The sequence below is a fragment of the Ornithorhynchus anatinus genome, chromosome 18, assembly GCF_004115215.2.
Source record: "Ornithorhynchus anatinus isolate Pmale09 chromosome 18, mOrnAna1.pri.v4, whole genome shotgun sequence".
Classification (NCBI taxonomy): domain Eukaryota; kingdom Metazoa; phylum Chordata; class Mammalia; order Monotremata; family Ornithorhynchidae; genus Ornithorhynchus; species Ornithorhynchus anatinus.
This window is the reverse complement of record NC_041745.1, coordinates 44,162,848-44,179,094: the sequence shown is the minus strand read 5'-3', so window position 1 is coordinate 44,179,094 and position 16,247 is coordinate 44,162,848. Positions and strand designations below refer to the sequence as shown.

Sequence of the window (16,247 nt, the reverse complement as noted above, 5' to 3'; positions counted from 1 at the left end):
TTCCCTCCCCTCCCCTAGCTTGCATCTGTCCAGCATAATAATTTGATAATTGCCCACTATGAGCTTCCCTGTCCTGGGAGGCTACTATATGCAGAGCATTGTGTTCTAGTGCCACGGGCAGGATAATTTCTGGACTGAGACCCAGGGCACGTTCCGCAAGAGGCATATACCGGTTGAAATACTGTCTTCAGCCCTCCGACTTGGGGTGAAGATAGCGGTGGCGCCCATGCCCACCCGCCCTCCTGCCCACCGGGTCACAGCGCCATGACCCGGCGATGGCCCTGGGCCACCGTCCCTGCAGTCGGGCCTGGGAGTCAGAAGGTCATGGGTTCTAATCCTGTTCCGCCACGTGTCTGCTGTGTGACCTTGGAAAAGTCACTTCACTTCTCTGGGCCTCAGTTACCTCATCTGTAAAATGGAGATTGAGACTGTAAACCCCATGTGAGACAGGGACTATATACAACCCGATACGCTTGTATCCGCACCGGAGCTTAGTACAAGCAGGGCACATAATAATCCCTAAAGAAATACCATACCCCAACCCACTTCCCAAGGGTATGGAGGAATTCCTGGGCATCACCATCAGGGCCGGTCTTTCGTGAGTTTCCCCGGGTTCACCGGTCCGACCCAAGCGGGTCGGCGGAGCTCCTTCCTGTTCCCGGTCCTCCCTCCCTGCGCCCAACCCCTCACAGACCCTCTCCCCCTGTGAGGGGAAAGGCCAGGGCTTCCGGCGTAAACCAGCCAGGCTCGGATCAGGGACTGACCAATGTTGACCGTCACCGCCCCTGTCTCCAACCACGTCCAGGATGTCGGAGGCTGCAGGGCCCAGGCCTCAATAGGGGCATCTGTCCGGGGGTTGGGGGGTGGGCGGAGGGCAGCAACGGGGAACAAGTGTGGACACGTCCCCCGACCTCCGAGACCTGCCTCCCCAACATCACCTGTGACCACTTTCCCAGCCAAATTCATTCAATCATATTTATTAACACTACTACTACTACTACTACTACTACTACTAATAATAATGATGGTCATTAAACGCTATGTGCCAAGCACTGTTCTAAGCACTGGGGTAGATACAAGGAAATCAAGTTGCCCCACATGGGGCTTACAGGCTTAATCCCCATTTTACAGATGAGGTCACTGAGGCACTGAGAAGTTAAGTGACTTGCCCAAGGCCACACAGCTGACAAGTGGGGGAGCCGGGATTAGAACCCACAAACTCTGACTCCCAAGCCCGTGATCTTTCCACTAAGCCACGTTGCTTCTCTAATTGAACATTGGCCCTGAATAAAGCATTCTTTATTGAACGCTTACTGTGAGCAGACCACTGTATTAAGTGCTTGGGAGAGTACAATATATCAAAAACACACACATGCCCTGCCCACAGTGATCTTACAGTCTCGACAGGGAGGCAGACATTCATATCAATAAATAAATAAACGACAGATATGCACATAAGGACTGTGGGGCGGAGAAGGGGGAAGAACAAAGGGAGCAAGTCAGGGCGACACAGAAGGGAGTGGGAGAAGAGGAAAGGGGGCACCTAGTCTGAGAACGATGAGGGCTCAGGAAGCAGGGCCAGCATCCAGCAGCAAACCGCTCAACAAGTAACTCAGTGGACAGAGGAATATAAAGAAATAAACCCATGGAATGTAGCAATAAATAGAAACTGTTCACGTGTACCGGAGAGCTGAGGCTTGTTGTGTTGGGCTGACGCGTTGGGATTGGGCAGGGATTGTCTCTGTTGCCGAATTGTACATTCCAAGCGCTTAGTACAGTGTTCTGCACATAGTAAGCGCTCAATAAATACTACTGAATGAATGAATTGTCATGAATTAATCAGAGACGCCTTCTTGGAGCAGCTGGGGTTTTAGGAAGACTTTAATGATGGGAAGATCTGGGATCTGGAGGAATCGAGGGGGACAGGGGAAAGGAGTTCCAGGCTAGGAGAACAGTGGGTGCTATAGGTCGGAGTGGAAGAGTTAAGAGGGAGGTGCAATAATAAGAATGGTATTTGTTAATCGCTTACTATGTGCCAAGCAGTTTTCTAAGCACTGGTAAACATCACTGGCATTTATTGGGTGTCTGCTGGACCAAGGCCCGGGTGTCCACTGTGTGCAGAGCACTGGGCTGAGTGTCTACTAAGCACAGATTGCTGAACTGGGCACCTGCTGTGGGCTGGGTACTTTGGAGCAAAGAGAAAAGGTAAAATTCGTAGTTGCTGCCCTGGAGGAAGGAGCTCACAGTGTAACGTATAGTCGGGCAGGCAAAGGCTGAAGAAACCAAACCGAGGGACCAGGGGGACAAACGGGTAGAAAAGAGGTCCTAGGTAAACCAAAACCAAAAGGAAGGAGGCAAGCAGATGACAGACAGATGTCAGACAGACGATGGAAAGGCAGGAGGGTAAAGGATGAACCGACCCCGAGAGGTGTCCTCACCACTGGGTTTAAAGCTCTCCAACCCCTGTCCCCTCCTACCTCAGCTTGCTTCCCTCCTTCTCCAACCCAGCCCTCACATTCTGCTCCTCCGGCGCCGCTAATCTTCTCTCTGAGCCTCCATCTCACCTGTCCCACCGTCGACCCCTGGCCCACGTCCTGGCTCTGCTCTGGAACCCCCTCCCTTCTCAAATCCCACAGACAATGACTCTCCCCCCGTTCAAAGCCTTACTGAAGGCGCAACTCCTCCAAGAGGCCTTCCCAGATGCAGCTCCACTTTTCCTCATGTCCCACTCCCTTCTGTCTCACCCTGACTTAAATAATAATAATGTTGGTATTTGTTAAGCGCTTACTATGTGCAGAGCACTGTTCTAAGCGCTGGGGTAGATACAAGGTCATCAGGTTGTCCCACGGGAGGCTCACAGTCTTAATCCACATTTTGCAGATGAGGTAATTGAGGCACAGAGAAGTTAAGTGACTTGCCCACAGTCACACAGCTACCAAGTGGCAGAGTCTGCATTCGAACCCATGACCTCTGACTTCCAAGCCCGGGCTCTTTCCAATGAGCCAAGCTGCTTCTTAAACACTTGCTCCCTTTGCTCTTCCCCCCTCTCGCCACCCCCCAGCACTTAAGTATGTATCTGTCATTTTATTTATTTGTATCGATGTCTGTCTCCCCCTCCGCCCTCTAAACTGTGAGCTCGCTGTGGGCAGGGAATGTCACTGCTTATTTTTATATAATATTAATGTTGGTATTTGCTAAGCGCTTACTATGTGCCAAGCGCTGTTCTAAGCGCTGGGGTAGATACGAGGTGATCAGGTCGTCGCACGTAGGGCTCACGGTTTTCATCCTCATCTGTAGAGGAGGTAACTGAGGCACAGAGAAGTGAAGTAAGTCACTTGCCAGCTGACAAGCGGCAGAGCATATGGTACTTTCCCAACGGCTTAGTGAAGTGCTCTGCACACAGTAAGCACTTAGTAGATAGAATTGAATGAATGAATGAAGGTGGCTTGTCCCTCTGACAGGGTAGAAGGGGTAACGAGAGTTTCTAGTTTGGGGGGGCGGAGGGAGGGTCTGTGAAGGGAGCACCCTCCCAGCGGGGAGAAAGCGCTGGAGCATGTTGAATGAACTGGAGTATCAGGAGAGGGGGAAGATGGGAGGATGGACTGGAGAAGGACACAATAATAATAATAATAACGATGTTGGTATTTGTTAAGCGCTTACTATGTGCCGAGCACTGTTCTAAGCGCTGGGGTAGATAATAATAATAATAATAATGTTGGTATTTGTTAAGCGCTTACTATGTGCAGAGCACCGTTCTAAGTGCTGGGGTAGATGCAGGGTAATCAGGTTGTCCCATGTGAGGCTCACAGTTAATCCTCATTTTACAGATGAGGTAACTAAGGCCCAGAGAAGTGAAGTGACTTGCCCACAGTCACACAGCTGACAAGTGGCAGAGCTGGGATTCGAACTCATGACCTCTGACTCCCAAGCCCGTGCTCTTTCCACTGAGCCACGCTGCTTCTCTAGCTGCTTCACACAAGCAACTTGGCCTAGTGGAAAGAGCCCGGGCTTGGGAGTCAGAGATCGTGGGTTCTAATCCCGGCTCCGCCGCCTGTCTCCCGAGTGACCTTGAGTAAACCGCTTCGCTTCTCTATGCCTCAGTCACCTCATCTGTAAAATGGGGATGAAGACTGTGAGCCCCACGTGGGACAACCTGATTACCTTGAATCTACTTCAGTACTTAGAACAGCCCTCGGCACACAGTAAGCACTTAACAGATGCCATCGTTATTATTACGATGATGGGGAGTTTTCCGGGCCAGGAACGGAGCTGCGATGTGCGGTGCCTCCGGGGGCCACGGAGCGGGCCGGGCGCTGGCCGGGCGCTGACCGGGAGCCGCCGCGGGTCTGACGGCAGGCAGTGAGTGGCCTGGTCCCTTGGCTCTCCCAGGGCCCATCTTTCCCTGCTGAAGGTCAGAGGGCGGGAGGGGAGCGGGCCCTGCGGGTTCCTGCTCTCCTGCGGTCCCCCCCTCCCTCCCCCCCAGAACTCAGTACCCCTTGGCCACCCCCCACCCCCCTTGGTCTCCGGTGTCTCTCCGTCCACCTCCGCCGAGAAGCTAAGTGGAAAGAGCCCGGGCTTGGGAGTCAGGGGTCGTGGGTTCTAATGCCCCTCCGCCACTCTTCCGCCGTGCGTGACCTTGGGCGACCCACTTGACTTCTCTGTGCCTCGGTCACCTCACCCGTAAAACGGGGATGAAGACCGTGAACCCCCCCGGGGACAACCCGATCCCCTCGTAGCGTGGCTCCGCGGAAGGAGCCCGGGCTCAGGAGTCAGAGGTCAGGGGTTCGAATCCCGGCTCCGCCACGCGTCAGCTTCGTGACGGCGGGCAAGTCGCTTCACTTCGTTGTGCCTCAGTGACCTCGTCTGGAAAATGGGGGTTAACTGTGAGTCTCACGTGGGACCACCCGATGACCCTGTATCTACCCCGGCGCTTAGAACGGCGCCCTGCACACAGTGAGCGCTTAACGGCTATCAGCATTATTATTATGATTACCGTGACTCTCCCAGCGCCCAGAAAGGCGTTTGGCACCTAGTAAGCGCCTGACAAAAGTCCCGATTAGTCCGAGGACGGTCCTCCTCCCCGGCAGCCTCGCCGTCGCCCCGTGGGACATGAGGAAAAGTGGAGCTGCATCTGGGACAAGGGCCGGTTTGGGGGGGGAAGGGGGTGGAGAGGAGGCCTCCTCCGCGGGGAGGCCGAGGCCGGGGCGGGCCGGGGCGGGCCGGGGCGGGCCCCCGGGTGGTTCCCGGGGTTGGACGGGGCCGATGGCGTGAGCGGGGCCCCCCCGCCCCCGGACCCGCCCCCGGGGGCCCAAGCTGGGCGAGGAGCGGGCCCGCGGCGGACGGAGGCCGGGCGGCGGACGGAGGCCGGGCGCCGGGCGGCCACACAGGCAGGGCAGACCCTTCCTCGTCCGTCCGGGCCTCCGGGCCTCCGGGCCTCCGGGCCGAGCGCGGCATGGGCGGCGGGGGGCTGCGGCGGGCGCTGGGGCTGGGGCTGGGGCTGGGGCTGGCGCTGGCGCTGGGGCTGGGGCTGTGCGGGCCGGGGGCCCGGGCGCAGGCCGACGAGGACGGGGAGCTGGAGGCGCTGGTCCTGGCGCTGCCCGGCCAGGAGGAGCCGGAGCCCGGGGGGCGGCCCACCCACGCCGCCCCCTTCCAGCGCTGCGCCCAGGTGGGCGGGGGACGGGCCGGGGGCGGGGGCGGGGACCAGACTTCCTCCTCCGGGGGGGGGGGTGGGGAGGGCAGCTGGGGGACGGGGGGCGCCGGCCAAGACTGTCTAACACTAGCGATCGTGTTTGTTAAGCGCTGGGGGAGATACAAGGTCATCGGGTTGTGTCCCCCCCACCCCGGGGGCGGGGGGGGGGCTCACACTTTTCATCCCCATTTGGCAGATGAGGCCCGGAGAGACGAAGTGACTTGCCCGAGGTCACACCCCAGATAAGTGGCAGAGTCGGGATTAGAACCCACGACCTGCATGACTCCCAGGCCCGGGCTCTGGCCGCTACGCCACGCTGCTTACTCCGCATGCAGCTGCTTCGCCCACTTCTCTCTCCACTTTCTCTCCCCACTTTCTCTCCTTCCTCCTCCTCTCCCCCTCTTCCCTCCCCTTTACTGTCTGAGCACGGTTTAGTGGCTAGAGCGCGGGCCTGGGAGTCAGAAGGTCACGGGTTCTAACCCCCGTTGCGCCACTGGCCTGCTGGGTGACCTTGGGCCAGCCGCTTCACTTCCCTGTGCCTCGGTTCCCTCCTCCGTAAAATGGGGATTAAGACCGTGAGTCCTAGGTGGGACGGGGACTGTGACCGACCTGATGATCTTCTACGTGCCTCGGCGCTTAGAACGGTGCCCGGTACATAGTAAGCGCGTAAATACTGTAATTATTATTTCTTCCCCACTCCCTCCTCCCTTCCCATCCCATCCGCCCAGGAGACCACCGGCCCCGGCTCCGGAGACCCTCCGTCGGGCTCGACGGACACCTTACGGGGTCTCCCGGGCGCAGAGTGTTTGCCGACACCTTAAAATGGTGCGGGCTGAGCACCCGCCCCTACACTACCCTGCGGCTGTGTGCAGAGCGCTGTACTGGGTGCCTGCTGTGGGCAGCGTGCTGTGCTGGGCACCTGCTGAGTGCAAAGTCTTGCCCTAGGTACATGCTGTGTTCAAAGCACTGTCCCGGGCACCCGTGGTGGGCGGAGCGCTGTACTGGGTGCCTGCCGTGTGCAGAGTGCTGTATTGTGCACCTATTGCGTGCTGAGCATAGACATCACTAAATGTACCCTGGGCAACATCTGGGCAGCTCAGAGGGGTTGGTGGGACCCTGGCAGGGGGTGGACTATAGGGCCACAGGACGGAGGTTCCAAAAACCGCAATGGGGTGGCCACTGGAGGTGTGGCCCCTGGGTGAGGGGGGCAGAGGGTTAGGGTTGGGGTCTGAGCGGGTCTCCCCGGCTGTGCCAGGATGCGTGGAGGCTGCCCGGCACCTACGTCGTGGTGCTGAGCGAGGGGACGCGGCCGTCTCTGACGGAGAGAACCATCCGGCGGCTGCAGGCCCGAGCTGCCAGGCACGGCTACCTCACCAAGATCCTGCACGTCTTCGAGCACATCTTCCCCGGCTTCCTGGTCAAGATGAGCGGCGACGTGCTCGACCTGGTCAGTGTCGGGGCCGCCGTGTGGCCCACGGGCCCGCCGGGCCGGGTCACCGGGGAGAGTCAGAGACGGACACGGGAGAGTCAGGGGTGCTGGGCGGTCCCGGCTGGGTCCCCGGGGCGAGTCAGGGATGGAGAGGGGAGAGTCCTGGGCTTTGGATGGTTCGTGCTGCCTCGCTGGGGAGAGTCGACCGTGTGGGTTGGTTCGTGCTGGGTCTCTGGGGAAGAGTGAGGGGTGTTGGACAGTCCTCGCTGGGTCACTGGGGAGAGTTAGGGGTGTCTGATGCTCTCCTGTAGTGGGGAGAGCAGCCTCCCCCTTCCCCTCTCTCTCTGGTCCCCCCTACATAGGAAACCTGCTCCCTGTGCGAGAACCTATTTCTCTGAGCAGTAGTCTGCCCTCTGCCCTCTGCCCTCTGGTCCCTCCGACGCCGCCTCCTCCTCCCAGGACTTATCTCCTCCATCGCAGCCCGTCCAGGAGGGGAGTCCAGCCCAGGTCCCCCGTCTCCCAGGCAGAGCCTGGGAGCTAGTCCCACCAGTGGGGCCACGGGGCCCGGCCCCCGGGGAGTCGGCCAGTCCTTGGACTTGCCGCCGGGGCACGGTGAGAAGGGGGAGGGAGAGAAAGTCACCCACCGGGCTCGTCTCCTGGCCCTGCGCAGGCCCTGCGGCTGCCCCACGTCCACGTCATCGAGGAGGATTCTCTGGTGTTCGCCCAGAGCGGACCCTGGAACCTCGCCAGGATCGCCCCGGTCCCCGGCCCGGACGCCATGCCCCCCGGTACGTCCCTCCTGCCGTCCGGCCTGCGTCCCACCCGACTCTGGGAATGTTCCCTGCCCCGGCCCCCCGGCGGAGCCCCTTGGCCTGGCAGTTGGAGGGTGTTTGTGGGGGGGGGGGGCTCTTGGGGTCGTGTTTGTGTGGAATGGTCGGAGGGGAGGGCTCCTTGGGGTCATGGTGGGAGGGCCTCCTCGCCGTGTGGCTCCGCTGACCCCGGTGGAGGGGCTCCCGTCCCTCGCTGAATCTCCCTCCTGCCCCATCTCCGTCCAGGCCGCGGCAGCCAGGTGGACGTGCAGCTGCTGGACACCAGCATCCAGAGCGGCCACAGGGAGCTGGACGGCAGAGCCTTTGTCACTGACTTCCAGCACGTTCCGGACGAAGACGGGACTCGCTTCCATCGGCAGGCGAGGACACTGCGCCCCCCCGACCCCTACCTGCCCTGTGGACCCCCCACCTGCCCCTTCCTATTTGCCCCGAAGACCCGTCCCCCCATACCTGCCCTGGAGACCCCACCTGCCCCTCCCTGCCCCTCAGGCCGCCGCTGCCCGCCCCACCTGACCGGCGGACCCCTCTGCCTGCCCCTACCTGCCCCATGGGCCCCACCTCGGCTCCCCCGAACCCCGAGCCCCCAGCTTCGCCTTCCCCACAGACTGGGCATCTCCCCAGAAGCCGGGTGACCTTGTGGCCGTTAACGGTGGCCGACAGCTCCCCCCTCCGACCCCTCGGCCCCCCTGCCCCCGACACCCTGTGCGTCCCAGAGTCGGGCCGCACCGGGGAGAGGCGGGGTTAAAATGCCACTTTGGCGTCACTGGGTCCGGGGTGGCAAATCTTACTTTCTCATTTACTAACTAGGTTAATTAATTAGTTCATTACCTGCTGTGCTAATTACCTTGCCGGAGCACAGTATGTCTGTCTCTCCTGTCACTCCCTCTCCTTGTCTGTCTCTGTCTCTGTCTCTCCCTCCCCCCGCTCCTCCTTAGGCAGGACCACCAGCTGGGGGGAACGGCTGCCACGTTGGGTGCGAGGGGAGGGGAGGGAAGCTGCGAAATGATCAGAAGCTGGGCTTGTTGGGGGAGGAGGGAGGGGGTGAAGGCGGAAGGAGACCCCTCCCGCTGTCCGCTGGGCATTTCGGGGTCCCTCCGTCCCAATGGCACCCACCCCCCGCCCCTAGGCCAGCAAGTGCGAAGGCCACGGGACCCATACGGCCGGCGTGGTCAGCGGCAGGGACGCCGGCGTCGCCCCGGGAAGCCGGGTCCACAGCCTCCGCGTGCTCAACTGTCAGGGCCGGGGGACGGTCAGCGGCGTCCTGTCCGGTGAGTCGCCGCGGCGGGGGGCGGGGCCGGCGGCCGCGGGGATCTGAGTTAGACTAGACTAGAGGAGTCTCTCTCCGGGGTCAGGCCCACCAGCCGCCGCCACCCGCCTCCGGGCCCGGTCCTCCGGGCCGGCCGGCCCCGTGGGCGGGAGCCCGTTGCCCCCAGAGGACCAGCTGAGCCGGACCCGCGCGCGGGAGTCGACACCGGTGCGTAGGGGGCCGAGCCCCCTCCCCCAGTCCCCCAGCCGGTCCGCCGGGGCAGGAACGGCCCCGGGACCTCAGATCCGGCCCGGCCGGGCCGGAGCCTCCATTGGCCGGAACCCAGTCGGTTTGGCCGTGGCCGTGGTTTCGGAGGAGGGGGGTTACCTCCGCCCTCACCCCCGACCGCGGGGGTTGCGAGGGGGTCACGGGCCTGATTGCCGGACCGGAGGCCGCGGTGCCTGCCTCCGCTGGGGGTGGCAGAGGCTCCTCCCGGCCCCCCACCCCGGGGCCCGGTGGGGCCGGTTTTATCCTGAGACGCTCCAGGTTCCGCGCGCAGCCCCGATTGCTGAGGAAGGACACAGAGCAGAGCAGAGGGCCACGGGCACCTGTAGACAATCGGCAGTAGTGTGGCCTGAGCCCCTGCTGTGTGCAGAGCTCTGTGCTGAGCTCCCACTGGGCCCTTACTGTGTGCAGAGCGCTGTGCGACCACCTGCCACGTGCAGCGTACTCTGCTGGGCTCCTCTTGTGTGCAGCACACTGTGCCGCGCGCCTACCGTGTGCGGAACTCCGTACGAGGCACTTAGTATGGGCAGAGCACTGTATTGAGTGCCCGCTGTGTGCAGAGCTCTGTACTGGGTGCTTGGGGATACATAGGAGGAGGCGGAGGGAATGTGGCCCTCTCCCCGGCCCTGGATCGGTTTGCCCGCCAGGCCGTCGGTCGGAGGATCGGGGACAAGTGGCGGAGGGCAAGTGGGGCGGCAGCCCTGGCCGTTTATTCCTTATGACCTCAGCTCCTCCCCGATGCTCTGAGCTCGGCCCCCAGGCTTCCCGGCCCCCGGCTCCCCTGCCCAACGGCCTCCAGGGCCTCTCCTCCAGAAGGATTCCCCGTGCTTGGCGTGCCCGGGGCCCAGCTCCCGGGGCCCTCCGGTCTCGGGCCCCCCGGCCCCCTAGCAGATCTTCCTACGCTCGGTTCCCCCGGGCCCCCCCGACCCCCGGCAGACCTTCCTCTGGTCGGTCATCCCGGGCTCCCCGATCCCCCGACCCCCTGGCAGGTTCCCCCGCGTTCCGTCCGCAGGGTTGGAATTCATCCAGAAGGGGCGGCTCGTGGGGTCACCGCCGCCAGCGCCGGTGGTGTTGCTGCCGCTGGCTGGGGGCTTCAGCCCAACACTGAACGCCGCCTGCCGCCGCCTGGTGCGCTCCGGGGCCGTGCTGATCGCCGCGGCCGGAAACCACTGGGACGACGCCTGCAACTATTCCCCTGCCTCTGAGCCCGAGGTAGGGGACGGGGCCTCTGCGGCGGGCGGCGCCCCTCCCCCCGCCGGCCCCCCCCGAGCTCGGTCCCAGGGAACCAGGCCAGCTGGGGGAGGGCGGGGGGGGACGGGGCAGGTCGGGGCAGTCAGAAGAAGGCCGTTCGGCCGCGGTCCGTCGGCCCTTCCGTCCCCCCTAACCCTGACCCTCGGGCCGCAGGTCATCACCGTCGGGGCCACGAACGCGCAGGACCAGCCGGTCACCATGGGGACGCTGGGCACCAACTTCGGCCGCTGCGTGGACGTGTTTGCCCCCGGCGATGGCATCGTGGCAGCTTCCAGCGACTGCAGCTCCTGCTTTACCGCGCAGAGCGGGACATCGCAGGCCGCTGCCCACGTGGCCGGTGAGTGGTGATGGGAGGGTCCAGGGGCGGGGGGAGGAGGGGCCTGAGGATGGGGAGAGGGCATCCCCCTAGGCAGGTGGGAAGCCCTGCCTCCCCCATTCTTTCTCCCCCACCCCATGTATTTCCCCCCAGAACTTCCCCAGGACACGGTATGTGTTTAATACATACAGCATGGCCTAGTGGAAAGAGACTGAGCCTGGGAGTTGGAGGATCTGGGTCCTAATCCTGGCTCCGCCACTTGCCTGCTGTGTGACCTGGGGCAAGTCACTTCACTTCTCTGGGCCCCAGTTAACTCCTCTGTAAAGAGATGAAGACCACGAGCCCCGCGTGGGTCATGGACTACTGATTAGCTTGTGTCTACCCCAGTACAAGGCCTGGCACATAGTAAGCGCTTAACAAATACCAACATTATTATTATTATAACAAATAACATATGTACATATACATACATATGTAATTTACAGATAAAAAATATAATCCCATAACATAATATCAATACAATACTAATATATTATATAAATTAATACTTATTTTACAATAATTAATCAATATAATATATTGTAATAAATAGAATAAATAATATATTATAATAACACACACACATATATATATAATAATGTCGGTATTTGTTAAGCGCTTACTAAGTGCAGAGCACAGTTCTAAGCGCTGGGGTAGATACAGGGTCATCGGGTTGTCCCATGTGAGGCTCACAGTCTTCATCCCCATTTAACAGATGAGGTAACTGAGGCACAGAGAAGTTAAGTGACTTGCCCACAGTCACACAGCTGACAAGTGGCAGAGCTGGGAGTCGAACCCATGGTCTCTGACTCTGAAGCCCAGGTTCTTTCCACTGAGTACATATCTAATGATAATAATAATAATAATAATGTTGGTATTTGTTAAGCGCTTACTATGTGCAGAGCACTGTTCTAAGCGTTGGGGTAGATACAGGGTAATCAGGTTGTCCCAACTGTGAGGCTCACAGTCTTAATCCCCATTTTACAGAGGAGGGAACTGAGGCACAGAGAAGTGAAGTGACTTGCCCACAGTCACACAGCTGACAAGTGGCAGGGCGGGGAGTCGAACCCATGGTCTCTGACTCCGAAGCCCAGGCTCTTTCCACTGAGTACATACATACGTATAATATAGATACCTATAATATATACATATGATAATATATTATAATAAATATGTATATATAAATAAATGCCATTAGTACTGCTATTAGGTGAGCGGGGAAGAGCAGTGTTCCGCCTGCCCGCTGGGGGGCGCCCGGGCCCACGCCTTAGGGAAGTGTAGTGGCCGCCTCGTGCTCGGCCCCCCCCCAGTGGTCCACCGAAGTGCCCCGGCCGAGGGGCAGCTCGGGTCGGGCCTCGCAGAGGGGGTCGTCCTCATTCCCCTCCCGCCCCCCACCCCGCCGCCCATCCACACCACCCCTCCTGCCCCCGCAGGGATCGTGGCCGTCATGCTGGACGCCGACCCCGACCTGACCCCGTCCGAAGTCCGGCAGCGAATTCTCCACTTTGCCGCCAGGGACGTCCTGGACGAGGCCCGGTTCCCCGAGGGGCAGAGGCTGCCGACGCCCAACCTGGTGGCCAGATTGCCGCCCGGGCCCGGAGCGGGTAGGTCAGGCTGCCCCGGGGCCCCCGGACGGCGGCGGCGGCTCAAGCGGGCCGGGCCTCCCGCCTCGTCGGCTCCCGCCGGCGAGGGCCGGGGGCACCTGCCGGGGAGTGGCGGGGGAGGAGCGGCCGGGGGCGTGGCATCCGTGCCAGGGCCCCGCCACCCGCCGGCTCCTCGAGGCCATCGTTCCCCGGCTGCTCTTCTCTGGTCAGCTCCCACCGGGGTCCGTGCTGGTTGGCCGGGGAGAGCCGGGGATGGGGAGGGGAGAGTCGAGGACGGAGAGGGGAGAGTCACGGGTGTGGGGACGGTCCATTCTGGGTCACCGGGAGGGAGTCGGGGACGGAGAGGGGAGAGTCGGGGGTGTCGGACGGTCCTTCCTCGACGACGAGGGCGGGTGTCCGAGGAGGCATCCGGCGCGCGGTCCCTCCAAGTGGCCCGGAGCCGCTGTCAGAGGCGGAGCTGGGGGCCGGGCGGGGGCCCGGGTTGGGGGCCGAGCCGGGTGCTGCGGGAGGAGACCCCCGGCCGGGGCGTCCGGCCGCCCGGAGCCGGGGGGACCCCTCACCCAGCCCCTCGAGACCCCACGCTCGCGGACGGTGGCTCAGCTCCCCCTCCCCGCCTCGGGGCCGGCTCCACGGCAGGGGCGCGGCGGCTGTTCTGCCGGACCGTGTGGTCGGGGCCGTCGGGGCCGACGAGGGCGGCGGTGGCCGTGGCGCGCTGCGGGCCTGGCGAGGAGATGTTCGGCTGTTCCAGCTTCTCCGTCGGCGGCAAGAGGCGAGGGGACCACATGGAGGTGTGTCTGCGGCCGTGCGGGCGATAACGATGATGATAATTGTGGTGCTTCTGAAGCGCTTACTATGTGCCAAGCACTCATCTATGCGCTGGGGCAGATAAAGTGAATCAGATCGGACCCAGTCCCTGTCCCGTGGGGTGTTCACAGTCTTCATCCCCATTTTACAGATGAGGTAACTGAGGCACAGAGGAAGTGAAGTGACTTACCCAAGGTCACACAGCAGCCAAGCGGCGGCGCGGGGATTAGAACCCGGGTCCTTCCGACTCCCGGGCCTGGGCTCTAACCACCAAGCCGCGCTGCTTTTCGGCAGTTGTGGGTGTGCGTACGTCTAATGATAATTGTGGTTTTAGTTAAGTTCTCACTGTGTGTCAAGCACTGTCCTAAGAGTTGGGTTAGGTAGAAGGTCATCAGGTCCCACATGGGGCTCACAGTCTAAGTAGGAGGAAGAACAGGAATTGAATCCCCGTTTTACAGATGAGGGAACAGAGGCACAGAGAAGAAAAGTGACTTACCCAAGGTCACCCGGCAGACAAGTGGCAGAGCCGGGATTAGAACCCAGGTCCTCTGACTCCCAGGCCAGGGCTCTTTCCACCAGCCCACGCACGGGTGTACGTATGAGCATGTACGGGTCCGTGTCGTGCATGTTTGTAAACGCACGTGTCTGGTCACGTGCCTGCAAGCGTGCACGTGTGTCTGGACACGTTTCCTGGCCCTCGCTGAGCCACTGGACGCGTCCGGCCCCGAGGGAAGCAGAGGGGGTGGCCCTCTGGGGGGAGGGGGCGGTCGTGACGGGGGGGGGGGGGAGGGCGTTTGGCCACATCTGGGACCTTGGGCCCACCGGCTCTTCCCCCGACAGGTGGCTGAGGACGGGACGGAGTGCGTGGCCCACAACACGTTCGGCGGCGGTGGCGTCTACGCCGTGGGCCGCTGCTGCCTGGGTCCCCGGGCCACCTGCCACATCCGGCCCGGCGTCCCCGTCCAACATGGGGATGAGAACCACGCCCTCTGCCCCGAGGCCCAAGGCTTCGTGCTCACAGGTAGCGACCTCACCCCAATTCCGTCCCCGCCCCCGCCCCTCCTCCCGCCCCCACCCCTACCCTGGCCCCTGGCCCGCCTCTTTCCCTGACCCCACCTCGGCCCCTACCCCGGCCCTCGTCGACCACGGGGGTCCGAACCACCCCCGTCCCCGTCGATGACAGGGATCTTGAGCGGCCCCTGCCCTGGCTCCCGTTGACGGTGGGGGTCTGAGTCACCCACGTCCCCACCCTGCCGGCGACGGGGATCTGATCTGCCCCCGCCCCTGCAGGGTGCAGCTCCCGCAGTGCGGCCGAGGGGTCGGCGGTGCCCGCCCGGCCGGTGTGGAGGCCCACGGCCGGGCCCAGCGGCTGCGCGGGGCCCAACGGGGCCGAAATCCGGGCCTCCTGCTGCCACGCCCCGGGCCTGGAGTGCCGGGTCAAGGAGCACACGGCCGCCGGCCCGCAGGTGGGGCGGGGGACCCCTCCAGTCCCGTGGCGTCGGGGCGGGGAGGAGGGCGGGAAAGAGGGAGTCCAGCCTTAGCCTGTGGATCTGACGGGGAGACCAGCGGTCCCCAAATCTAGACACCTCAATTCCCCTGTCCTTGTTCCTAGCCGGGGGGGTGGGTGTGAGTGATCTGGGTGCGGAGGCCGGGGGTCGCGTGGGCGGGTTTGGTGGGGAAGGATGGGGGACTGGGTCGGCCCGGAGGATCACCGCCTCCCCCCCCGCCCGCAGGTGACCGTGGCCTGCGAGGACGGCTGGACGCTGACGGGCTGCAGCATCTACTCGGGCGGGTCGCCCACGCTGGGCGCCTACGCGGTGGGCGACGCGTGCGTGGCGAGGAGCCGAGGCGAGGGGGGCACGGTGGGTGCCGTGGCCATCTGCTGCAGGAGCCGGGAGGCGGCCGGGCGGGGGGAGCAGGACGAGGGGCAGTGATGGGCCCAACGGAGAGGGAGGAAGGGAGTCAGCCCCGGCCCCCTCCCCGCACCCCCACGGATGGGCCCCGCCACCGCCCCGTGTCTCAGTACGCTGGCGCCCCCGGCCCCACACGCGGTGCCGAGGCGAGCCGAGCCGCTTCCCCTCATCCAACGAGACGCGCCGTCCCCACCTTCCTCCTGCTCCAGGGCCTCCCGGCTACGGGGTCCACGCGAGGCCGCTGGGTTCTCGGCCTAAGCATGGGCCCGGCGGGACCGGGGCCCCCGCTCTCCTACTCTCCGCTGGCCACACGCCCCGTCCGAGCGGCCCGGGGTGCCGGCCTTCGGTCGGCACTCGGCCCCGCCCAGGGGCATCTCTTCGTGTGACGGGGGGAGTGCGGTCGCCTGGTTGGCCGGATGCAGCCCTCCCGCTCTTCCGGCCCCACTTTTTTACCGGCGATATTTATTCTGGGGTTTTATATCTGTTTGTACTCACGGAGACGTTTTAAAATAAAATCTTCCATCGGGACCCGCCTGTGCTTGAGTCTCGTGCCCGGAGCCAAGGTTCCGGGAGCCCCGCCCGACAAACACGCCGGCCGCTCCGCTGTCACTGTCCGTCTTCCTCCACGCGGCCAAAATCGGCATCCTCTCTCTGGCTTTGGCCCCGCCCAATCCATCGGTGGTATCGACTGAGCACTGTGTACTCTACTACATGTTTAGGAAAGTACACCACCACAGTTGACAGACATTCCCTGTCCACGAGGCGCTTAGAGTCTAGAGGAGGAGACAGACAATACAAATGAGTTACAGATATGTACACTGAGGGCTTTGGGCTGAGGTTG

At 62.5% G+C, this 16,247-nt stretch overlaps 1 protein-coding gene across 1 annotated transcript; it reads left to right on the top strand.

Annotated features, from left to right (window-relative positions):
* Window positions 1-5,506: 5,506 nt before the first annotated feature.
* Window positions 5,507-15,934, top strand: PCSK9 (proprotein convertase subtilisin/kexin type 9; the record flags this gene model as incomplete). Its single annotated transcript, XM_039914680.1, has 12 exons — window positions 5,507-5,665; window positions 6,945-7,136; window positions 7,789-7,906; window positions 8,174-8,307; window positions 9,075-9,216; window positions 10,492-10,691; window positions 10,884-11,067; window positions 12,519-12,689; window positions 13,326-13,477; window positions 14,334-14,514; window positions 14,784-14,959; window positions 15,227-15,934. Coding segments are annotated over 12 exons (2,010 nt in total), but the record flags the coding sequence as incomplete, so codon positions are not given.
* Between the last annotated feature and the right edge of the window lie 313 nt (window positions 15,935-16,247).